This window comes from Schistocerca piceifrons, chromosome 1 (assembly GCF_021461385.2).
Source record: "Schistocerca piceifrons isolate TAMUIC-IGC-003096 chromosome 1, iqSchPice1.1, whole genome shotgun sequence".
Taxonomy (NCBI): domain Eukaryota; kingdom Metazoa; phylum Arthropoda; class Insecta; order Orthoptera; family Acrididae; genus Schistocerca; species Schistocerca piceifrons.
Window position 1 is genome coordinate 1,200,094,841 of NC_060138.1, and position 26,359 is coordinate 1,200,121,199.

The 26,359-nt window shown below is 39.1% G+C and overlaps 1 protein-coding gene across 3 annotated transcripts in view; it reads right to left on the reverse strand.

Annotated features, from left to right (window-relative positions):
• Positions 1–26,359, reverse strand: part of LOC124781594 (integrator complex subunit 1) — a 269,211-nt gene that overhangs the window by 105,666 nt on the left and 137,186 nt on the right. For all 3 annotated transcript variants that reach the window (XM_047253875.1, XM_047253873.1, XM_047253874.1), the window contains exons 15-18: positions 18,713–18,890; positions 7,467–7,678; positions 6,622–6,835; positions 1,450–1,532 (exon numbers count right to left, since the gene is read on the reverse strand). In XM_047253875.1, the coding sequence (XP_047109831.1) occupies positions 1,450–1,532; positions 6,622–6,835; positions 7,467–7,678; positions 18,713–18,890 (687 nt within the window). The remainder of the gene's footprint in view (positions 1–1,449; positions 1,533–6,621; positions 6,836–7,466; positions 7,679–18,712; positions 18,891–26,359) is intronic.

Genomic DNA, 26,359 nt, shown 5'->3' on the forward strand with positions numbered 1-26,359 from the left:
CCAGGTGAAGGACATGGTTCAGTTGCTTTAGTGCAGTATTGGTATTGGGTGATGAGAGGGTTCTTTGGATGGTGGGTGAGGTGTGTGAGGATATGGCATACCGACAAGGGACTTCTTGTCGCTCCAGATATGCCATCCATGGATAGCCAGGCTAAATTTGAGAGCTTTTTTGGTATCGAAGGAGTGACAGCTGTCAAAATGCAGGTACTTGTAGTGGTTGGTTCATTCATACAGAAAGAGCCATCAGAGAGGTGTATGCCAATGTCCAGCAAAATAACACATTGGGTTGAGGAGGACTGAGTGAAGCAGATGGGGGAAAAGATGTCAAGGTTGAGGGGGAATTAAGATAAGGTATCTTAGCTCTCAGTCCAGATCATGGAGATTTACTAGTGAACCTGAACCACAAAAGTGGTTTGGGAGGCTTGGAAGAGCACATGCAGGCAGGCACCCATGGCTGTGTCATGGATTTATTTGCATACCTTCCCCCTTCAAGTGAAGATGTAACTGACATAGCATATACAGAATGAGGTATTGGATTTGGCATCTGAAGGACATTGGGGGAAGGGGGGAGGTAGTGTTCAACAGTGGCACAGGCCATGGGCATAAGGGATGTTAGTGTGCAGAGATTTTACATCAATAGTGACAAGTAGGGGGTCCAGGTGGTAATGGGTTGGGGATGGTTGCTGGTCAGTGTTTTGCATCTTTGATACAAGATGCTAAGTGATGGGCAATTGGTTGGAGGTACTGGCCAACAAAAGTGGAGATTCTTTCAGTGGAAGCACAGTATCCAACTACAACATGACATCCAGGACTGTTGGTTTTATGGATTTTGGGAAGCATGTAGGAGGTGGGTATGTGGGGGGGTCGCTGAGGTGTGGAGGGATATGGATTCAGGGAAGAGCTTTGGGGATTTACATTGTACCAGAACTTTCCTTATCACATCAATATGAAATTCTTTTGTTGTCACACACACACACACACACACACACACACACACACACACACACACACACACACACACACACACACACACACACACAAGTTCCAAAACATTATCTGATTGTAAATATGATGCATTTAGATATGATGATTCTGTAAACTTAAATTTTTATAATAGTTAAAACCTGCTTCAAAAGTATCTGTCTTACCTAAGATTGTCCAGTAACAATTCAGCCAATGCAGTTAATAATACATACTCTTGGTGGACATGGCAACTAATGTAATTGTACTACTTTAACTGTTTCAACAGAAAAGACAAGATAATTTGGACTAAGTACATCAATCGAAGTTAAAGTGAGTGTAACATACTCTGTATCAATGTAACAACGCCCATTTCGAATGCAAAATTAACTTCTTAGTTGCTCCTTTATCGCTGTACAAGCCATAACAGTAAATTACCAACAATGATCAAGTAAAATGTTTAATATTACACTAGGTTATAAAACATACTTCTCTGGATTCATGTCTGTCTGGTTGTCCACTTCCATTATATCTTCATCCATAGTGACAGATGACAATATAAGCTTCAGGCCCTGAAACATAAATATTTTTATGAAAGTAAAAGGTAATCTGTGAAATACATAACTGAACTGCTGGGTGCACGACACACAAACCAACTTCAAAGTGATGCATCCAACATATACAATGAACATAAAACTGTCTTCCACTGTTTTCTCACCCTAGACCAGCTTACATGAAGGAAAGTTAGGTACATAAGGACACCTGAATGCAGTGAAACTTAAGTTGTTAATTTGCAAATAAGTAAAGTTTTCATGACTGCAAACATCTAAAATCTATCCACAAATGTGTGATTTTTTTTAGCCTGTAGCTTTAGTTGATAACTGTGAGAACTTTTTTAAATAATTAAAACTATTCGACAATGCTTTTGCTTTCTTATCCAAAATGGCCCCAAGCATTGTACAATAATACTATAAGACAAGGAAGTTTTCCCTGTAATCAGAGTTATTAGACAGCCTGGAAAACTTTGCAATTTCTGATGGTTCATTGCTAGATTGTCACTTCGTAACATTCTTTTCTCCATGGAGAAAGGGTTTGCACCATTATCATTTTGTTGAGACAATCATTAAATATCATGTCAAGTACCTGAATTAGCCATTCAGGGAGGGGAAAAGAAAACACACACACACACACACACACACACACACACACACACACACACACACACACACACCACTGATATGTTACCGTATTTACTCGAATCTAAGCCGCACTTTTTTTCCGGTTTTTGTAATCCAAAAACTGCCTGCGGCTTAGAATCGAGTGCAAAGCAAGTGGGAGTTCTGAAAAATGTTGGTGGGTCCCGCCACAACTAACTTCTGCCGTCGAATATATGTAGCGCCACACAGGCATGCTTTGTAGGCACAAAGATAAATACTGGCACCAAAATCTCTGCGTCAGTAAATAAATTAAAAAAAAAAAGTGGAAGACGAGACTTTTTCCTCCGCCCAGAGTTACGACCACTGTATTTTGGTACATTATCCAACGAAGTAAATGCAAATTCTGTATTGTTGATCTTCGAATGTAGCAGCATTTCAATGTACTACGAAAATCCGACTGGCAAGACTGTTCTGGATGTTTGTCAATATGGCCAACTCTACGTTCTGAATTTTTTCCTACCTGTGAGAAGAGATGGTTGCTAATAGGAGCTTTTACGAATTGTGAATCATATGTAGTATTCTCTTCGCCATAAGATTAATACGAATATAAACATTTTGCCATGTATTCTTTCGTGTTTGCTGCTATCTCATTTAAATCCTGTCTGCCTAATAAACTACGAAACTAGAGTGAGACAACAGCAAACGCGGAAGAATATACAGATCATGTCATGTTTATATTCGTATTATTCTTATGCCTGATAGTGATACAGTCAGAAATGAAGCACGGCAACTGACTAGATTTTTAAATCTAAGATGACTCTAATTTCTGTGCAGAATGTAATGAACTAAAGAGGCACCTGCAAAGATTTTCAAACGGAGAAAAACTTTCGCTAAAATTTCGTTCAGAACATCATCTATCATACGCAGTCTATTATGTGGTTCTTGTTGATCATTATCAAAGAAAGCAGCAGTGTAAGTAACAACAAATGTTTCGCTAATGAGACGATTCCTCTCTATTTTTTATTTGTAAGCGGCGGTAGCGCGCACAAAAGCAAGCCACGCCGCGAGCGGCGACAGGCCGTAAACACGCACTATCAGAATGCGACAAACAATGCATGACAGTACAGTAATGATTTTTCAGCTTAGAGTGATGTAAACACCTATAACAAAGAGAACGGCACTTATCAGATCAAAGAAAAATAAGCAATCAATTCAAACCAGACGAAGCACGTGAAAAAGGAAGGATATCCGTATAAATACGGACGGAGCGCGTGACGCGTAGCAAAGGCTACCTGGTAAACCGTAACTGCTAAGCTTACGACTCGAACCAAGCTACTGCAGCTGTATCGTCATTCATTCGACCTAAATTGTGTCGAATTACAATTAGACGAACTTTGTTTCGATTTGGAGGTGCGACCTAAAACTTTTCTCTCCCCTTGAATTTCGAGTCTCAAATTTCAGGTGCGGCTTTGATTCGGGCAAATTTTTTTTCCTTGATTTCGAGTCTCATTTTTCAGGTGCGGCTTAGATTCGAGTGCGGCTTAGATTCGAGTAAATACGGTAAGCTCCCTTTGACATCAAGGGTCTGGGAGGGTCATGAAAACTTTTTGTTCTTTTGAGCTTTCATCTTTATCTGTATTTGAACCATTCCAGTCACTGATATTACAGTACTTTAATTAATAATATTGCACACCATCCTTTACGATTTCAATCCAAAACAGAAATAAACCTGCTAGGCTTATAATCTAAGCACAAGAATGTATCGACAAACATAATTTATCATAGTTGTTGAAAAGTTTCACTTGGTGAACTTTTCATTTGGACTGTTGCAGTTTTAAGACATAAATACTGAATCACTTGGTAGCTGCTACCCACTGAAAGTACGAGCCATTGTCATTAATGTAATTACTGCTTTCCTCCAAATAATATCAAATGGTACCAAATCACAAGGCATTCATGGCAGCACAAAATTATGGCATACAAATTGTTAAGAATTTGCCAATCTGCTCCCTAGAATTGAATCAGTACAAGTCAGCAGACATCAGAAGGCTTTGTCTGGAAGTCATTTGTTTTCAGCTGCAGGCAGCACCAACTAGCCAACAGTACTAAGTGAAGTCATCATGTTGACTGGTCTGTTACTGTACTGTACTTCACTCCATTTTGTAGTGTTTCCTTTTGTGGTGATAAATGTATGCAATTGCTGTAGTTAGGATATTTATTAAATATATCAACACATAAGACAATTTCAGTTTTGATTACGAACAACACTGAAATGATCTTTACCTCGGTGCTTGACTTCTGCTTTCGTGAAAGGATGAGATACAGGTTTAAGTGCCCACAATGTGGGAGACAGGCTGTGCTCCTTCCTCTGGCATGCCTCCTCACCCTGTTACCCTCTATGTGAGGGCCAGGCTTGCTTCCTTTGCTCCCTGCAATAATACCCCCCCCCCTCCCCCCTCCAAATGGACATCAGCCAATTTACAGTTCACACACTGTGGAATGCTTGTCATGAAAATTCAATTCTGGTCATGAAAATTCAATTCTGTCCTATCCTGACTTTATTTTTGCAGTGTTTTCAACAACAGTAAAAATGCCAAATGTAAATAGATTTACATATCCTCAAGAGAGACTGCAAGCCACTTTATGGTGTGTGGTGGAGAGTACTTCTAATATGACTATGACTACACACCCCCCAACCCCTGCCCCTGTTTTCCTGCTCCAACCATAAACAGCACCTTGGAAAAATGGCTGATATTACAGTTCTATATGAGATCTAAGTTCTCCAACATTCTCACTGTGATCGTTTCGTGAGAATACATGGGAAAAAGTAATATGTTGCCTGACTCTTCCTGGAATGTAAGCTGGTGATCTTAAACATAAAACAAATAAGCAAGACGGTTCAATAATTTTTGTACTTAAGAGAACAAAAGGAGCAGTGATTTTCTCAAAGTATCAGATTTACTGTTGATTTTATTCTCTTAAATTTAGCCTGAGTAAGCCAAACAGCATTTTAAACATAGTTAATTACAAAGGGAGTGCCCAACTTCAGCTCTCCTTCATTAATGTATATCTAAACTTGTTCCACATCCCTGATAGCTCTTCTTTGTAATCAGAGCTAGTGAATGGACTAATGAATCAATAAACCCCAACCACCACCAAACCAACATCTGTGGAAGAACTTTACTTCAATATTGTCCCTTGTTCTTCTGGCAACCACAAACCACAACAATATGACTGTTGAAATCTTTCTATGAGAAAGTACCAGGGCGTGCTGAAAAGCAATGCTGCCAATATTTTTAAAATCTATTACAGTTTTTAAGTAAAACAAACTTTTTTAACATTCTACATATTTATTCTTCATGTCTACATACTGGCAGCACTCTGCCACTAGAGGGCTCTGAATTGTAGCACATAACATGGCAGTGTGTAATGTACCTACATCGGTGCACGAGGAACAGTGTGCTGTAATCTAACTTTGAATTTAAAGAATCCATCCACACGTGAAGCACCCTTTCTTTCAATATGGCAATGCCAGTCCACACACATGTGCTGCAACATCTGCAACAAACCGATGCCTTGGGTTTGCTGTCATCGATATCCTCCATAGAGTCCCAAATTGGCACCATCCGATCATCTTTTTCCAGAATTTAAAGAACACCTTTGAGGACTTCACTTTGATAGTGATGAAGTGATGCAAGCAGAGGTAAGGTTGTGGCTCCATCAACAAAGTCAAACATTCTATAGTGTTGGTACAAGAAAACTGGCCTCTCATTGAGAGAAATACGTTTGTTGCCAGGGTGACTATGTTGAGAAACAAACTTGTAGTGGCAGAATAAAAATGCAGAATGTTAATAATGTTTATTTTATTTAGAAAAGCTTTAAAAGTTTTAACAGAAAAATTTGGAGGCATTATTTTTCAGCATGCCCTCTTATATCTTATATTTGTTATGGTTTTGAAGTCAGAACCCACAAATTCTTATGTTCGCATTTAATACGATTGTCCTCAAAAAAGGCCACATTTTCTCTGAGTTAACGTCTTCAACATTAGTGGCAAACATTAACAGGAGAAAGTTCACTCTCACAATTACAATTGTGATTCATTGGCAACTATTTTGTTTTAACTATTTTTTATCAAATATCTGTATTACACTGAATGGCCTTTTTCTGTACAGGGGGAGATCATACAAAGAACTCTGGTCAAATTCACACGAATTTTGAGACAGAATTAAAATTACAATTCAATTCATGAGAGCAGTAGTACACTTTTTTGTATCATACACGAGGAGGGTGGAAAATGGATCCTACCAAGCAAATTATAACTGTGATACGAGGCCACATTCCACAATATAGACAATCAAATAAGATGAGGGGAGGGAAAAAGAAGAAGAAATGATGGACTGAATTTGTAAATTTTTTACAAAAGTAATTTGTTCTGGCTGTGTTACAAATAATATGCATCATATATGCTGATATTTCATTTATAAAACACGAGTCACAATATTACCTTCACTGCCTGAACTCTGCTCGCTGCCTGGACAGCACTCAGCCTCCTGAGAAAGTATTCAAGCACTTCACATGCCACTTGGGGCTCCTGTTCTGGCTCTGTAAGCAGAGCCTGTAGATGCTGCAGTAGCTGCTGTTGCTTTTGCTGCTTTTCAGGTTGCTGCAAGGTACCAGAACTCAGCAGAAATTCACAAAGGCACTGCACTGGAAGGTGGCTGTGGACACAAAATGTAACCTGCTTAACAAAAATGCATGGTTTCTTTTTTAATCTACCTGCTGTGAAAACACAAATTATTATGGAGAATTATCATGGAAAAACAGGTTTTTTCCTTTCTTTCTTTAAGCCAACTTATTTAAGGAACTTACAGATACTGCTAAGTCTTTTAATGATATATCTGTAGAGAAAGCTTAATTTATGAGCCAGAAAATCACAGACCCAAACCACACTACATCTGTGTTGTTTGTATCATGTGATCACAATTTTATTTTACCATCTTTTAAGAGTATACTGAATCACTTTTTACCTGAAAAAATAAATTTATTTTGTAAGACAAATGAAACTCTTATCTTAGGGATAATGGCACCCCCACAGATCACCTATAAACAAAGTCTTCCTTTTAGTGTACTTCACGTAATAACCACTTATCCCATTAGTTAAGAAAAACTTTTTTTAGATAACTGCAATTTTCAGGGAACTAGTACATATAAAAGGGCCTACTAAAACCAATTAATATAGCAATTTAGTTTTGTCATTACTGAAATCTAAAAAGCATTATGGCAAGAAATTATGTTACTTTATAGCAAAAATCTTTCAGAGACTCTCTTGTTTTCCTGACTGTACCATACCTTAAAGCCCCTTCTGAACTTTCAACAAGGTCTGCAAGCCATGGCATGGATTGTGAAGCCCCTTGTCTCTGAATAATATCTAAAAGAAAGTCTGGCTGGCGACTGCGGCAAAGTAAATGACCCATACGGTGAGTACTATTAAGCATGCGTAGTGAATCCAGTGTTGCTTGGGGTGGCTTGCGAGGAGGTCCTGTTGGATCCATTGTAATCAACTGAAAAAAATCACATTAGAAAACAGGGTGTCACCATACCATACGACGATTACCATATGACACACAATAAAAATAATAATTTCCAATATCTTACTACCTTACATTTAGTTACACATTTAATTCCCAATTTTCATTTATCTGAAGAATAAAATCAATAATGGAGCTGAGATAAGAGGTCACATAAATATAATGCAATGAAATAAAAAACTTCCACTGCATTAAAAATACAAAATTCCCAGTTTACAGCACAGGAAAAGTGACAACATAAGCCGTATTCACTCTAGATCATCCAAGAAGGTGATTAAAATGTAAGCTTACATAATACTAACCTTTCCCCCCAACGGCTTCGCCCACATATGCATTTGACTAATCTACTGAACACACTTCTTCCTCCTCCTGTCTGTCCACATCATCCTCCCACTTCTATCTATCTATCTACTTACCTATCTCTTTCCATCTTCCCCTCTCTTTGTCCATTTCCTCCAACCCCTCTCTCTGCCTATATCTTCCTCTCCCTCCCTTTAATCATATCCTCCTCCCTCTCCCCATTTCCAACTCTACCTCCTGCTCTTCATTTTCCACCTGTCCACTACCCCTCTACCACTGCCACCTGCATATGCATCTTCCCTTCCTTCTCTCACTGTCCACCCTCTCATTTATCCATCTCAATCTGTCCCCAGCCATGCTCATTGGCAGATGTAGCCCCTGCAATACAGTGCAATATTGCAGGTCCATACTACTCCAACAACACACCTGCCATGCTGGGAAGCCTAAATGTCGGGGCCTGAAAAACTGTTTCTTGTCCCTGACATGTAGGCTGCCCTGCAAAGCAAACTGATTTGGCAGGCCGATATTGTTCCCACATAACATGCTTGTCATGCAGGAGAGCCTACACACCAAGGGCTGTTAAAAAGTGTCTTTGTCCTTATCTCCACTTCTATTAGAGTTAGGAGGTTATAAACCACCAGAGTGCTGATACTCATAAAGCCTGCTGTTTCTGTACCAAATTTGGTTGAAATTGCTCCAGGAGTTTGGGATTGTCAGTACTGCCAATCGACGCACAATAGATAGGCCCCCCTCTCAACCAACCAGGTGTATATGTGGCCTGCCTTTCTTTTTTTAACTGTACCAATCTATCCTCTTTTCCTTGAGCACAGATCTATTAGTTCTGAAAGCTTTGGCAGGGTAAGTATTCTTATGAGTGACTTATTGGCAGTATTGACATTTACTCTTTAGGTAATTACTGGCCATTAATTCTGTCTCATAATTTCTAATTAACTCATGAGAGTTTTCCTTTTTTATACAACTGACTATATATGTAAAATTAGGACTGGCCAACACTTACATTCAGGAGGCAGTATTTCAGTGCTGCCATTAGAAGCACATAAAAACACAACAAACTATTCTAACATGATGACAAGGCAGAGATAATCATTCAAATTACTTAAGGTATCGATCCATAGCTTCATCATAACGTCACTGACTATTGTTTAACCCTCTGACTGCTGGGGACGTGTAAACTCATCATACCTTGCCATTCCCCTGGTGCGCCTGACGTGTATACGCGCGGCCTAGGGTCTTCCCTACAGCGCTAAGGATGTGTTTACACATCCTGCACCACAGGTCTTCCCATCGCTAGGGATGAGTTTAGGCGTGCTGAGTCACAGCTACCTGAGTACTGCAGACATGTATACACGCAGAGCTGAGTGAGATTTTCACTCTGCAGCAGAGTGTGTGCTGATATGAACTTCCTGGCAGATTAAAACTGTGTGCCAGACCGAGACTCGAACTCAGGACCTTTGCCTTTCGCGGGCAAGTGCTATACCACTGAGCTACCCAAGCACAACCCAAGACCCATCCTCACAGGAGACTAGGTACTGGCAGAATTGAAGCTGTGAGGACAAGTCACAAGTCGTGTTTGGGTAGCTCAGTGGTAGAGCACTTGCCCGCGAAAGGCAAAGGTCCCGAGTTTGAGTCTCGGGCCAGCACACAGTTTTAATCTGCCAGGAAGTTTCACGCTGAGCTGTCTTTCCACCCTGCTCTTCCAGTAGCTGTTCAGTGGTCTGACTGTATAGTTCAAGAGTGCATACATGTTGCTGTGTTCCCTCTTTGCATAATTCGACTTAGATTCCTGTATTTTCGTCAGTTTTCTTGTTTTCTAGGTGAGAAATGTCACGTCGCCGTGGTTGCGCAAATAAAGAAATCCTGGATATCCTCACTAAGAGTGACAGTGAGTGTGAATTATTTGACATTGCTAACAGTGATGAGTCTTCAACAGAATCTCGAAGCTGTAGTCCTCAGCCCTTTGCATAAGAGGGGAGAGCAAGAATTACAGTCAGCAGTTCCTCTGAATCCGAGCACCGGCCGGTTTGGCCGAGTGGTTCTAGGCACTTCAGTCTGGAACCGTGCGACCGCTACCGTCGCAGATTCGAATCCTGCCTCGGGCATGGATCTGTGTGATGTCCTTAGGTTAGTTAGGCTTAAGTAGTTCTAAGTTCTATGGGACTGATGACCACAGATGTTAAGTCCCATAGCGCTCAGAGCCATTCGAATCTGAGGAATCAGAAAGTGACAGTGAAACGGTTCAGAAAAGTGTGTGCTTAAGTGACACATTTGACAGGAAAGAAACCAATTTCCAGCCGTTAAACCATTACTTCGATGACTCGAGTTCAGGACACAAATGTCAGATACTGACCCAAGCATCCTTTCTTTTTTTTGTGGTATTTGTGTCTCAAGAACTGTTGCAGTTTATTGCAGTTGAAACAAATCTGTTTTTACGTTTACACCATATAAAATACTACAGAATCTTTGAATTCTTGACTGTCAAAATGGAAAGACACTGGATTTGAAGAAATGTATTGTTTTGTTGCTGTTGGCCTTCTAATGGTGGAAATTCATAAGTTAAAATAAAATGATTATTGGTCCAGAGATACACTTTTGACCACACCAATTTTCAGCGTCTGCGCCTCGCGGTCTCGCGGTAGCGTTCTCGCTTCCCGAGCACGGGGTGCCGGGTTCAATTCCCGGCGGGGTCAGGAATTTTTCCTGCCTCGAGATGACTGGGTGTTGTTGTGACGTCTTCATCATCATCATTCATTCCCATTACGGTCGGAGGAAGGCAACGGCAAACCACCTCCATTAGGACCTTGCCTAGTAAAGCGGTGCGGGTCTCCTGCATCGTTCCCCTACGCTCTGTAAAGAAGCATGGGACTTCATTTCCATTTTCCATTCCATTTTCAATTTTCAGCGAAATTATGTCCCGAGACCGTTTTTGTCTATTTCTGAAAATGTTACACTTCAGTGATAACTCTGTGAGTACTGGAGGCGACAGTCTATTTAAAATTACAATGATTGTTGACTAAGTTAATATGACGTTTCGTAATTCATTTCGCCCACATCACAAGCTTTGTATAGATGAAAGTCTCTAGCTGTTCCAAGAACGATTATCTTTTAAGCAATTTATTCCAACCAAGCGAAGTAGATTTGGAATAAAGACATTTGTGCTGTGTGACTGTCAGAGTGGGTATATTTTAGATTTTATTGTATATACAGGGGCAACAACAGAAATTGGGTTCCACAATTTGGGAAAAAGTGGCGATGTAGTGGCAACTCTTATGGGACCATATTTGGAACAGAGTCATATTCTATATGTCGATAACTGGTACTCCAGCCCGGACCTGTTCCTCTGGCTTCACAACCATGGAACAGCCGCATGTGGCACTGTTCATAAGAAAAGGCGCAACATGCCAAAACTGCAGAAGAAATTAAAACGAGGAGAACTGAGTTTAAGTCCACTGACAAGATCCTTGCAATCAAGTGGTGCAATAAGAGAGAGGTGTACATGTTGACCACAAGTCACACAACACAAATGGTTGAAACAGAGAAGACTGACAGAAATACTGGTGAAAAAATAAAGAAACTGCAATGTATTGTAGATTACAATTCGAGTATGCATGCAGTTGACCGTTGTGATATGTTACTGAGCTCAGTGGTATCAGTGCACAACACTGTGAAATGGTATAAGAAATATTTTTTTCATATTCTGGATTTATGCATTCTAAATGCTCATGCTCTCCACCGGTCAGTAACAGGGTGAAAAATGGCGCTCGCAGAGTTTCACCTTTCTCTCATAAGGGAGATTGTAGAAAGATATGCTACAGAATGGAGAAACTGGTAGGGGAAGGCACTACGATGACAAGAATCCTCTGCGATTCACAGGGAAACATTTTCCGGCTGTTATCATGAGTGAACATTCGCAGAAAAGTACGCTAATGCGCAGATACATAGTTTGCACGAAACAGAAAGTGCGCCGGGAAACTAGATACCAATGCAAAACTTGCAACGTTCCACTATGTGTTGTACCCTGCTTTGAGGCTTATCATACAAAGAAGCATTACTAATTATTGGGAACTAAATCTGAGAAAATTTTTTGACGCTTCTGAATGAATTACTAAAAAAAAAAAAGGGGGGGGGGCAAAAATGGAAATAAATAAACCAATTTTTAACTTCACCAGTGCCGGTTCCAAGCTCAGATCGAAAAGAAGGATGGGAAACAGATGCAACAGTTGTAAAATTATTGAAACAAAGCCTGACTTCTTCATATGTAGCAGTTTACTAGCAAAGGAACAGACCTGGTGATTGAGAGGGCGCAATATCTGTACTGTGGCAAATGTGATTACACCGAGTATAGCGCAAGCCAGTATAGCAAAACCCGTATATTAATCTGTGTACGATACATTTAAATTATTAACATGTAACATGGACAGTTATATTGTTTTATCGTTAGTAGTACAAATGTAGATCACATTCGGTCTACTTGTACAAAACATGTTTTCCATAACTGATTTAAACGCCTTTGATCAACGAGAAACAACATGTCAAAGTTAAAATTCTTTTCTCAGTGCAATTTTTCTTGCTACTTTGCCTCTGTTGTTAGCTAATATTGAAAATTAAACTCAGTCTTCTGTGAGGGATTGGGGCTTAAAATTTGTTGTTCAAATGAGATTGGCTTTGAAGCATAAATAGAAAATGGCATTTGAAAAAGAAGTTTCGAATATACCCTGTTGTCATCTTTTCATAAAAATCAACATTTTTTTCAACTAATTTGTAGATTAATGGAAAATAGTAGGGGAATAAAAATTTTTATTCCTTATTGTTGTGCAGTCAATCTATTGCACTCTAAAGTTCATTTTCATAATGCATTCACACTACTAGATATGCTAACCCAAAGTTTACGTTGTTTTCGGGCCTGAGTTTCGCGCCCGACTTTCATTCCAGTTGTACAGCCTGGTATGTTTTACAGAGCATAGTTTTTTAACAAAATTGGAATGAAAATACCGCATTTTTTATGTTTTTACTAAATCTTCCATTTTGAGCTTAATTCATTCAGCACTGAATCTTGTATTGTTAGATTACTAGATGCCAAGTTCCACGTTCGTCATAGCATTAGTTCAGGAGATGCAAGAAGTCAAACTTCGAAATTTTTTTGGGTGCTTATTTTTTTGGCTGATTTACCTACAATTTTCTGGCTCAATACGGCTCGTAAAATTCTTTTCATTATTGTTCTTAAAAGAAAGCATAAAGTTGTACAAGATCGCCAAATTTTATTTCTTTACAAAAACTATTGCCTAAGATATTACAGCTCGAAATCGCCAAAAATTAACACTGGCTCTGCGCAAGTCGTATTCAGCTGAGAAATATTCGGCACAGGGCTGGATGGGCAGCGTGGGCCGATCCGGTCCTGGCGGCGGCTCCAAGGGACAGGCACGCAGCGCAGGTAGACAGATTATGCCGCAGGCCACAGCACTTCAGCGCACCAAGCAGGTGGCGCGCCTCCAACAGTCAAAGGGTTAAGTGTGCTTTTATGACCATATCTCAGAAAATGTGTGTTATATTTACATGTGCTTCGCAACACCTCATCAGGATGTTGAGAGAAAAGGGCTTGCCACACAAAAACTTGAGTAAAAATGAATATAGGCATGAAATATTATGACAAACTAAATTACGTTTAAAGCATGAAATGATAGGTTAACTCGCAACAAAATTTCTCATCAACATCGTTTGGTTGCAGATGACAAGCTACCTGTAAGAAATAATACGCAAGTGGTCCTGCAATACTAAATGTAAAGGTACTAACTAAAAGAAACAAATTGTTGTTTGAACTAAATATGTTCATAATTTTGTAATCAATTAGTAAAAATGTTCACATTCCAGATTAAATAAAACAGAAACCCACTGATGTCAGCAAAGAGGTGCAGAAACATGTTTGGGAACTTGGAAAAAAATGGTGTTTTGTTTTGCATAACTGGCGGACCTTACATCCAACAAACCTTTTATCAGAAGTCTAGATTGCTTTATTTTTCTTTCTTTATGACTAGTTTCACATGAACCATCCTCAGCTTCACAGTATTGGTTACAAGAGTAGCCCATCAAACTTATCAGCAAAATTTACAGGCTACAGCCATTCGCAGCACATTGGTTTTAGCAAATATGGCCCCATTTCATATGCACCTAGTTTGTTACACCCTTCTGCTAATGCATTGACGTTCTTTCTTTGTGCAACTCTGTTTGCTTCCTCCCAAAGCTTTTGGTTTTGCCACCTGACCAGATACCCACCTCCTACGGCCACTGGCTTACAGGACCGAGACAATAGCCCAACACCTAGTAAGACTTCCATTGGCCTAACCTTACTCTCAGTTCTCTTCTCCTTCTCTTCGAGGCATTAACAGCTAAGTTTGGTCCTGTGTACGTGCCACAATAGGCACACCGCATGGCTACGGACTTCATATCAAGAATAGTGCAGTACGAGGCACTGGGTCCAGTCTTAGATGCTGGTTGCAAAATATAGAAACTCACCCAGGTCACATTGTCTGTACATCTGCAATGCAGGACGGTACATAAAGCAGTGCACTGCACTACAAGATAGCATTCAACCTGCAAGTCCATGTGCTCACTTGGGAACTAGCTGAGACAAGAGCTACTGTCCATCATGGTCAGTATGCACGTATGCAGAACGTATCATTCTACTGAATTCTGCCCTGGCCATATCCCCCCTGAGAGATAATCGTTCTGCACCACAGAGTGGCAAATTTGCGATTTCAAGTTCCCATATGACGTAATTTTTTATCTATATCTCACGTATTAAAACAATTATCGATAATATTAGCTGCCAAGTTAGGGACTCCACTCTGTGTATCCAAACTCATGTTGGCCTGTGTGTAGAGTGCGTTATTTTCTGGGCAAATCACTAATAAAGATGCTATTCTCACGACGCCTTGTGACGTCACTTTTCTTTGGTACCATCATATTAGCAGTGACATTAATATAGTGCATTGTGGTTTCAATAACCCCCAAGAACCACTAATTGGTTAGATTATTTCATTGCTCCTTGTAGTAATTTAGTTAATTCAGTAGATCAGTTTGTTTTGTCTTAAATTTCTTATGAATGTTATTCATTGCGCCAATGGCTAACATCCTGTTCCCATGTGCTCAAGTTCAGTTAATTTTATGTGGATTATTTAATTACGTTAGGTAGGGAACAATGTTCCTACTCTCTTGTTACTGATATACTGGATCTGAGGATGGTCATTTGAACCAAAACCAGTCATTCAAAGAAATTACAGCAAGAGAGATGTATATTAAAAAATCTGTTTCATATATGTAATGCACCAGTGGCACAGGGAAATTTTACAAACAGATTACAATATATCATTGTTAAATTTCTTCATAAGAAAAGTGACAAGAATGACGTAAATAATTATTGTCCAATTTTCTTACTGACATCTTTTCCCAAAACAGTCAAAAAAGTAATGCACCCAAGGGAAGCCACACATTTAAATAGAGACAGTTTAATTAGCCCATCTTTTTGGATTCCAGAAGAGTTGCTCAACTAAGAATGCCAGTTGTACATTCACTCACAAAATATTACAAGCCTTTCCAAGGTGTTTGACCATGAATATTATGTCACCGTCTTAGATGTTATGGAATTTATAGCTTTATAAACAGTTGGTTTCAATTATACAGAATGTAAAAACATTCCACTGAAAAATTTGAATGTCATTTGCAAGAGAGAAAATTTTAGTGACTAGGGAGAAATCACAAAGGGAATCCCACAGTGTTCAACCTCTGTTCCACTCTTATTCCTTATATATGTGTATTAACTTAACATTCATCAAGCAGAGCAGGTACTTTTTGCAGACTGTACTAGTGTTACATACCATTAGAGGGCAACAGAAGAAACCGCTGATGTTTTTTCAAAGAATAATTAAGTGGTTCCTCAATTTTGAGGAAACATACTATATTAATTTTAGTACAATAAATAGTGTCTTACTAACTATTGATGTAGCACGTAAACAAGGGTCATTTTAAGGGTAGACTGCTGGAAATTTTTGGATGTACATATTGATAAAAATGAACTGGAAGAAGCATATTACTGAGCTGCTCAAACAATTAAGTTCAGCTACTTTTGCTCTTCATATAATTGCTAGTCTTGGAAACAAATGATTCAGTCTCCTAATATATTTTGCATATTTCCACTCACATACGTCTTACAGAATAATTTTCTGGAGTAAGTCGTCATATAGAAAGGAAGTTTTTATTGATATATATATATTTGCTAATGAAATTCCTTAGTAATAATCTATTGCCATTAAAGAAGAATAGTGATGTCTGTTCCTGTGATACTAGAAGAAAAAATGGCCTTTATCAACCATTATTAAAGCTGTTAGTGGCTCACAAAGGAGGTCACGAATGCATCAAGAATAATTTTTGAACAATTCTCCAATAACATAAAACATCTGACAGCTATCACAGAAAGTTCTTTTTTTTCTGGACAGCTCTTATTTTACAAACAAATTTTTATTTAAAAGCTGGCAGCCAGATTTTTTTAAGAAACCTAGTTTTTAAGTGTAGTAGGACTAAAAAATAATATGTTCATTAATGTTAAAAGAAATCGCATATACATTCCCTGTAAACTGACTCACTCAACATCGCATTGATAAAAAAAATTGTTCAAATGATCTATGAAACATGCAGTTAACTGACTACCAACCTCTGATCTTCTCACTGACACCTCCCCCTTCATTTTCACCCTCCCACATCATCACAACAGGTGGGCAAATCTCATACTGGGATGTGAATGACATACCCCTCCTTTCTATTCTCCCTATCCTAACCACCTTTCTTCACTTAGGAAGAAACTAATGGTTCTGAACTGTAAGACAGTTTTTTTTGCATCATTATATGGATCTACCAGCAAAACTGGTATTTCATAACCTGAAAGTAATTAATCGATAGTTGTTCTGCCTCGTTGTAATAATGTAGTTTTCTAAGGTAAATTTTCATTTTGATGCAGTTAACCATGAAAGAACATGAGCTCAAAGCACAACTAGTACAGCCTAGTAATGCGCAAAATGATAACCACAAAGTTCTCAATTCCAATGAGTTCTCATTGTGAAGAACTAATGTCAGTTCTGTGTTTTCAGTTCTTACTTTGCAGTGACAGAAAATTGTTGACACTCATATTAGACACCAACTGCTAGCATAAGCACAAGTAATGTGACGTATAGCTATGCTTTGTATTAATGCAGCAAAGTTACTAGTTTCATACCTCAGTTGTGACCTTGATCAAATTTTTTATTCAGTTTATTCATTTCAATGAATTTTTTTATTATTTCTAATCTTTTGTCATGTCATTTTAATTACCATATCAACTTTTTCATCTGCTTTTGATTTCTTCTTTCTTTCATTCTTTTTTTTTATTTGTAGTCTCTGTCCATGTGATTTTAATTTTTTAACACATTAACTTCCATTTAATTTCTTCCATTTCATCGCATTACATTTTCATTCGTGTTGACGCATTCATTATTTATATTCAAAATTTGGATTGAATGTTGTTCTACTTAAATCCCTTCTTTTGTTTAAATCTTCATCTCCATTATTTTGTCCATCATGCAACAAGAATTAATATTTTAAATACCTGCAGACAGGCACAACAAAGAGACTTCTAAACATGACAGCTTTCGACACACACACACACACACACACACACACACACACACACACAAGTATTACTTACACATATAGACCATTATCACAGGCCACAGAGGCTTTGGACTGATCTGGCCTAAGTGACCAAAGACAGTGGTCATGTGTTTGTAAGTTGTGCTTTCATGAATATATGTGTGTGTGTGTGTGTGTGTATGTGTGTGTGTGTGTTGTCCACTTTAGAAGAAGGCCTTTTAGCTGAAAGCTCACATGTTTAGCAGTCTCTTTGTGATGCCTGTCAGCAACTCAACATATCTACTACAAGGTGAGTACACTCTATCCTTATCAAAATATCGTCATTATTCCATCTAAGTTTCCACTGTTTGTTTGTTTTTTTAAGTATTTGCATGACAATTAACATCCAAAAGTTCTTGTTTATCAGTTCTCATTTTTCAGTTACAGGAATTCAGGCAACAGCACTGACTTCTTCATTTGTTAAGTACATAGAACATTGAATTGAAATGTGTACTAAAACAACAATGTATTTGCAACATCATTTACATAGAACTGTGGTGCAAAAATAGTCCATTAACTTTCAAAAATGCAGTAGGAACAGGAGTGGAGGTGGTTGTGGGTCAGGGGCTAGTGAAAATTGATGCCATTTGTGGGACTGAAGGACTTATAGTAGGGTGGCGGTGGGGAGAGAGGTGGAGATTATCTAGATGGCACTCGCAGTGAGGCAGTCAATACAGTTTGGGAGCAGTGGAAAGGATTGTGCACCTGATGTTTCTTTTTTCCTAGCACAGTAATAGGTAGGCAAAGCAATGATTCAAATATGGAAAATTATTATGTCATAACTCATCTTCCCCAGTAAAAGACATCTTCACGTATTATAGTAAAGTTATTTACATGTTGAAAATTCAAAATTTCGGAAAGAAAAGTATTAGATTTAATCGATGTTCTGATCTTACAATCTATCTGAAGCCTGCACAGGCTTGAATATTTTTCAGTAAATTGTGCAGTAAACGTTTAATGTGTAAACCAACATACCTGTGGTAGAAGTAAACTGGTTTGTTCTGTTATGGTTTGCTTTGTGGAGGCTGCTGCTAAATACGATTCAAATTCAAGGATCTGTTGTTTCTCTACAGCAGCTATCTGCAGTTCTTTTGTTTTTGTCTCATCCAGTAGTTCACCAGACGACATTGTGGGAGGTGGATACTGAAAGTGGCTGTCATAAAACAAAAATATTAAACACCAAGTAGGTACAAGCAATTCTTCTAAATATAAAACATTGTTTGACACATTAAAACAGTAATTTATACTGGTCGCCACAGGGGGAAACTGATCAAGCTCCATCTGCTAATGCATTAGATTATTTGCATATTTTCTCACTGCAAGTTCAGTATCACCTGCCAGGCTACTCTCCGTGCAACACTAAGACAACTGAATTGAACTCTTCAAGATACATGATGATTATACAGGTTACAAGCAGGTCACTCCATGTCAACTCACCTAGGCATCCCTGCTTGATCATCATAGATTTCATTAAAATTTTGTGTGAACATGTCCCCAATGAACAACAGTAAAGGTTAAAGTTTGTCGAAGCAGTACTGACCGAGACACAGTCACTCGTTTTACTCCATGTGCAAATTTTCATACAGAGAGAGAGAGAGAGAGAGAGAGAGAGAGAGAGAGAGAGAGAGAATTTCTGGCAACCTTGAATTCTTATATATCAGGCAAGATTTTGTCAAAAGAAATGCTATTTGGCCATATTGTACAACTTAATATATTCTCTGGAGAAGAATAATGAGAAGAATTTTACAAGCTTTATTTAGGCACAAACTTTCAGGGGGAAAAAAATTTGATGTTTGGCTTCTTATATCTGAGGGCTAAATGTATGACAAACATGAACCTTGGCATGTAGCAGCCTCACAACACAATGTTCTCAAATATGAAGTTTCATTTATGTACCACTTTCCAATACCGAATAAATTAAATGCAAACTTGAAGATTTTGTAAAAAGTTAAAAGAAAATGCAGTCTTTTTATCTTGATTTTGCAAAACACAATGTTCTACAAAACTTTTCAAACTGGGCACATTAGAAAGACCATGATTTTACTGCAATGTTGGATAACAGTACTAGATAATTTGAATCAAAGTTGGGCATGAAAATCATGAGAAAAAAAAATTTAAACTTCAGATTCTTACATCTCATATAGTAAACATGCTGAACATTGCTTTACATGCAAATATACCCTATTTTCACCTTTTCATAAAACTCATGATTTTTTGACAGATTCTTAGAGCACTGGAAAAATGGCAGATGAATGAAATTTTGTATACAAAATCCTTGTGCTACTGAACTATTGCATATCAAGTTTCATGTTTAGCGCCCCTTTACTCTACAAGATATAAGAACCCATAGTTTACATTTTTTTGCTTCCCATGATCACGACACCTAACTACAATTCAAATTATCTAGCATTGTTAGCCCACATTGGACAGGCAAATTAACTTCTTATTGCAGTTAAAACCATGGTCTTTCTAGTGAGATCACTTTGAAAAGTTTTATGGGAGAAAGGTTTTTGCAAAACAAGGTCAAAAAGACTGCATTTTTACCTTCTTATAAAATCTTAAAGTGGCAGTTAATTTATTCAGTATTGAAAATTGGTACATCAATGGAACTTCATATTTGAGAGCCTTGTGTTGCTAAGGTACTGCATGCCAATTTTTACGTTTGTCATACCTTTAGTCCCTGAGATATAAAAAGCCAAACTTTGAAATTCTCTTGGGTCTGAATATGGATGGTAAAATTATTTTCCTCATTATTCTTTCAAAAATTGGATAAAGTTGTACAAGAGGGCCACATTTCATATCTTTCAACAAAATATTGCTCAAGATATAACAGCTCATAATCTCCCAGAAATTCATATTAACTCTGCATGAAGTTCCACACGGGGTCAAACAAGTGACTGTATCCCAGCCCGTATTGCTTTGATGAATTTTAAACTTTAAGGTGTTCACTGCAGACGTGTCAATGTTCGCATAAAATTTCATCAAAATCTGTGACGGCCGGGAAGGAAAATATTCCGAAATTAGGAAATTTGACATGGAATGAACTAAATATTTTATCATCAAAATAAAACAAGAAATAAAAATAATGTTTTTACACAAACAATATAGTACAATATCAATACATTGCACAATATGAAGTCAACAGCTATCAACAAGCATATTATGGTATTAACAATCAGGCAAAACTGGCAAATTCTTGCTATGATAATTTATCAATGATAACAATATAATAGAAGGAAACATTCCACGTGGGAAAAATTATATATAAAAACAAAGATGAGGTGACTTACCGAACGAAAGCGCTGGAAGGTCGATAGACACACACAAACAAACACAAACATACACACAAAATTCAAGCTTTCGCAACAAACTGTTGCCTCATCAGGAAAGAGGGAAGGAGAGGGGAAGACGAAAGGAAGTGGGTTTTAAGGGAGAGGGTAAGGAGTCATTCCAATCCCGGGAGCGGAAAGACTTACCTTAGGGGGAAAAAAGGACAGGTATACACTCGCACACACGCACATATCCATCCACACATACAGACACAAGCAAACATATTTAAAGACTAAAATATGCACGGGTTACTTCCTGTTGACTTGCCAGCAAAAGAGACCTTTGCTCTGGAATTTCTTGCTCACATGGAAGTGGACAATGACTGGATGTGGAAGATTTTGTGGACAGTCTTAGCCCGCTTCCATCTGACAGGATATGTCAATACACAGAATTGTTTAATATGGGCAATAGAAAATCCACACGCAAATCAACCAGCACCACTGCATCCTGAAAACGTCACTGTGTGGTGTGGGTTTACGGCTTCATTTATCATAGAGTCACTTTTCCGAAGAGACAGGTGCTTCCAGTCCTGTTACCTGTACCGTCACTGGCAAGCCCTATGAGTGTCTTTTGTGCAACCACATAATTCCAGCTCTCCAACAGCAGGGATGTGTGGATGGGATAATTTTTATGCAAGATGGTGCATCTCCGCACATTGCAAATCCAGTTACACAGCCGCTGAAATGCCATTTCAGAAATGATAGAATTATCAGCCACCATTTCCCTACAGCCTCCTCCTGATCTTAATCCATGTGATTTCTGGCTGTGGGGTTACCTGAAAGATGTTGCGTTCAGTGTTCTGATTGCAAACTTAGCTGCATTGAAGGCATGCATTGCGCAACACATTCTGAACATGACCCCGGAAACACTTCGATCAGTTGTGGAACATGCTGTTTCTCGATTTCAACTTGTTGCAGAAAACAGTGGACAGCATATTGAACATGTTTTGTGCCAGTCACATGGAAATTGGTAATCCGATTTGATTTTGATTGATGCTTTTTATGCGGTTTTTGGCCTCAGGACAATTAAAAACCGATTTTTCCCATCCGATGTGATATGACCCTTCCCTGGTGTATGGGCTTACGTAACTAACAGCATCACACCTGTAAACTCATGTAAAACCTGTACACTCATGTAAACTGAGTAGTACAGTTTGCTTAACATCAACCTTAGGCATTATTGTATGATTCATTTGTCACTTGTAGTCGACCATTATTAAAATTATGATGCTTACAGTGTTACATTTTGTAACTATTTGTTTTTCTTCTGCCATACGTTTTCCCCCTTGTCCGATAATATTCTGTTGCAATTTGATGTCATTCTGACCAGTGGTATTATTTCTACAATGGTTTGAAAGTTTAACTTTAATTATAATCACCCTGTACATCACCTACACCACCTTCTACGGACTCATGGCTAAACTGAGAAACTTTTGTGGAGGTCTGACGCTGCAAGAGGATTTTTCAATGTGATATGGTGATTAGATTAGCACTAGACAGTGATGTGCATGCCCAAAAGATGCGGCAGTCAGATCCTTTCTGAAGCCTTGCATACTGCCGGCGCAATTACTCAAGCAGCTCAGGCTAACATCTTTACAGATTGTTAAACACCTGAAATGTCATCCCCACTGGCAATGTGGTATGACCCGATATTACAATTGTAAAAGTGTCATGCAGTCCAGGTGACAGTGAAGCGGGCCCTGCTCAACCAATCAGGAACTGAACTCGGTGCCATACCAGTTTTTCTACCCAGCCTTTCTGTAATTTCTGCAAACGGCCCAGTTGTCCCAATTATTTTTCTCTATATGCTACATGTAGTTACCCACATTATAATGACGTGCCAATAGTGCTTTTGCCATGGTCACATAGCAGATGTACGTAAGAGCTAGCTGCGCCATTAGCATTCATTCATGTGTGTAGAAGCAAATAAACAACATCGCAGCATCAAGGGTAGCACCATGATACCTTATGTTGTTGGCCATGGTTCATGGTATTCCCATTTTATTCTTTTTTCGTTCCAGGGCCCTCAGTCTCAATCATCAATCAGCCTTCGATTAGGGCCTCCACCGTTAAAATCAGTAGCTACTAAACTGGATTTAAACTCAACTTAAAATCTCAATATTAGGCCAGGTAGTTCTGGAGTTAACATACAGCCACGTAATCACAACCCTTCCTTTCTCCTGTATTAGGAGACCCCCTGGTACAAAATAATTTTAGCCTGGATATACAGCATCTGAGTTTTCCATCTAACACACAGTCTAAGCAATACAGAATACTGTTTTGTGTGCAGAAGCTGATTCTTTGTGTCTCCAACAAGCTCTACTATTTTCTCCTGGACTGGGAATGGCTTGAATCAGCAGTACATTTTCTATGTCTGCCTGATACCTTCAGCCTTGTGGTATAAGATTAAATAAAAACTGGATCATTACATACTATCTCCATTTACTTATAGCAGATGGGCATCACCTTTAGTCATTGTTTGCAAACCAAGTGGTGTGATACACCACTGTAAGGGCTCAAAGGTACCGTAAACACACAGTCGATAGTAAACTCGTACCCCCTTCCAGATCATTATGATCTGTTTTCAAAATTGTCTGGGGGTCAGCATTCTTCTAAGACTAATAATCCAGAAGCTTACTTTCAGCTTCCTTTGCACGAGGCTTCCAAAGTCACCCTTGTATTAAATAATCTATTTGGCCTTTATCAGTATAGCAGTTCACCTTTATGAATTGCTAGCACACCAGCAAACTTTCAGAAATTTCTAAAAAAAACTACTGTCAACATTCCACAATGTGTAAATTATCTGGATGATACGATAGTGACAGGAAGAACTCAGGAGTGTAACTTGTCAAAATACTGCTCCTTTTACTCTACTATTAAATATGTAGGATATATCCTTGGCAAAGGAGACCTTAAATCGAGGTCACAGAACATATCAGCCATTTCTCATTTTCTAATAGCAAAGAACAAATAACGTGCAGGTTTCTCTGGGCAAGGTTAATAATTCCGCATATTGCAAGTGTAACTCAACTGTTGAATCAACTGTGGAGATTTCTTAAGATGAAGAAATGTCTGCAAACTGCTCCTGGCCAGAACCTGTGTCAGCCTGATTTAGATCTAGTGCTGGGCATGGGCACACCACCCAACAGTGTTGGGGCCATTCTATCACAAAAGTACCCGAATTGTTCAGAATGGCCTATTGCATTTACCTCTAAGGCACTCACCATGGGTCATAAATAATTATCCCCAGATGACAAGGAGACACTGTTAATTATTTCTGGTATCCATAAATTCTGCATTTTTAACCCCATATGATAAGAAGGCACTGTTAATTATCTCTGGTATTCAGAAAAACAGCATCTTTATGAATGGTAACAAATTTCATCTGGTCATGGATCATAGGTTGCTGCTGTCCATATTTGGCCCAAAGTCAAACTGCCTGAATGACATCTCGGAAATTACAAGACTAGGCACTTTTCTTATCAAATTACCACTATTTCATTTAGTATCTTACATTGGCCCAGCATGTGAAAGCAGACACACTGTCATGATTTTCTATGTATCCTGATGAGGGACTTGATAAGTAAAAGACCGGTTGCTTCAACACTGATTCTCAATTGGAACAGTCAGTGGAAAAGTTTCCTGTCACTTCCAGATACATCACAGCAGTCACATATAAGGATCCACTACTGAGACACGTTTGCCATTTCGTACAAATCAGCTGATTGCAAGCTGTTCCTTCGAGAGCCTCCCTGGGACTTTCTTTTTCTTTTCATGGTGCCATGTCCTTCATCTTTCTGATGTCATATTACTGAATTAAGACAACTGTCAGTGTCAATCAGTGATTCCAGAGATTGTTTATAAAAGGAAATCTTCTAAACACAGGTTGTATGCAACCACATATTGTGATTCTTGCATGAGTTCCATTGGGCATTATCAGAATGAAGAATCTGGCCCAGTGACATGTACTGGCCAAATATTGATCAGGGTATTGCATGTACGGCTCCACAATGCCTAGCTTGTCAGATGCAGCAAACTGCACCGCTTTCGCCTACCAGCTGTGGTTTATGTCTACCTAGCACCGAGATTGGGTGCAAGAGGACTTAGCGGGTCCATTCCATGGCGCCATGTGATTTTAATACATGCAAATTCTCATTTCCCACATGTCATAAAAATAAAAACCATGACAGAAAATACCACTAAAGCCCTGGCCACTGTTTTTTCTACTGCAGGAGCTCCATGAACTCTGGTCATCAATAATGGGCCACAGTTTCATAAGGCTGGTTTTCAATGGTTCTGTAACCTGAATGAAATCTAGCATACCACCACACCACTGCTTCACCCTACATCTAATGGCATTCCCAAACATTCTGTGTGAACATTTAAAATGCATATGGAGAAACTATTAACATCCAAGCCTATTGTTTCTGCACTGCTTTTTTTTTATTCCCTCACTGAGTAACACCAATCCACAATCCGAGCCCCAGGGAAAGTCTTTTGAGGACACCCTCATCATTCCTTGTAAGATCTGTTCCAGTCTCCATTGGTACAGGACACAGTGGCCATACCTTTTTGGGTGGGTGTCCCCATTACTGCCCAGCAGGGCCACCAGCTGATCATGATACCCACACTCTGAGATACCCTTCACAGGCACTGAAATCAGCTTCATTTGTGCCACCTGGGGTAAATTCCACCTCCAAATCTGTCACACTGGCAGTGACAGCCCACCTCACCCACTCGAAGGACCATCAAAGACAGCAGTTCCAGGATGATGTCCCACGTGGTGGATATCTGGCATCCCCTATTCTCCAGCCATCACCTAGCATCCATATGGGCATGGACCTGAACCCCAATCTGCAATGGGTCCAAAGTAGGGCCCACAGTCTTCTCTGGAACCAGAAGTAAGTTACGAGTCCAAACTATTGTCACCTCCTGTCTCTCTGGTGCTGGATGTGGAAGTGGCTCCTCTACCAACTGTAGCATCTAAAGGTGCAACCCATCCTTCACAGTAAGCTACATGCATCTCATGCTCCTCTGGACTGGCCAAGACAGTGATGGCAGTATGGGTCATTTCAAGGGGGAGAGGGATCTTGAAATCCTGCTCGATATCTTGATGGATCAACTGATATAATTATGCATATGTCCGGTGATGTCTCCAGGCACAGCACAGTAGGAGACACTGCTGGCACAACGTCACATGTAAAAAGGCACGCGGCAGATTTAAGGCCCATGCTGTTAGCATGAGTGACATAAAAGTAGATATCTTAGGTGTTGCAAAACAACTCAAATCACT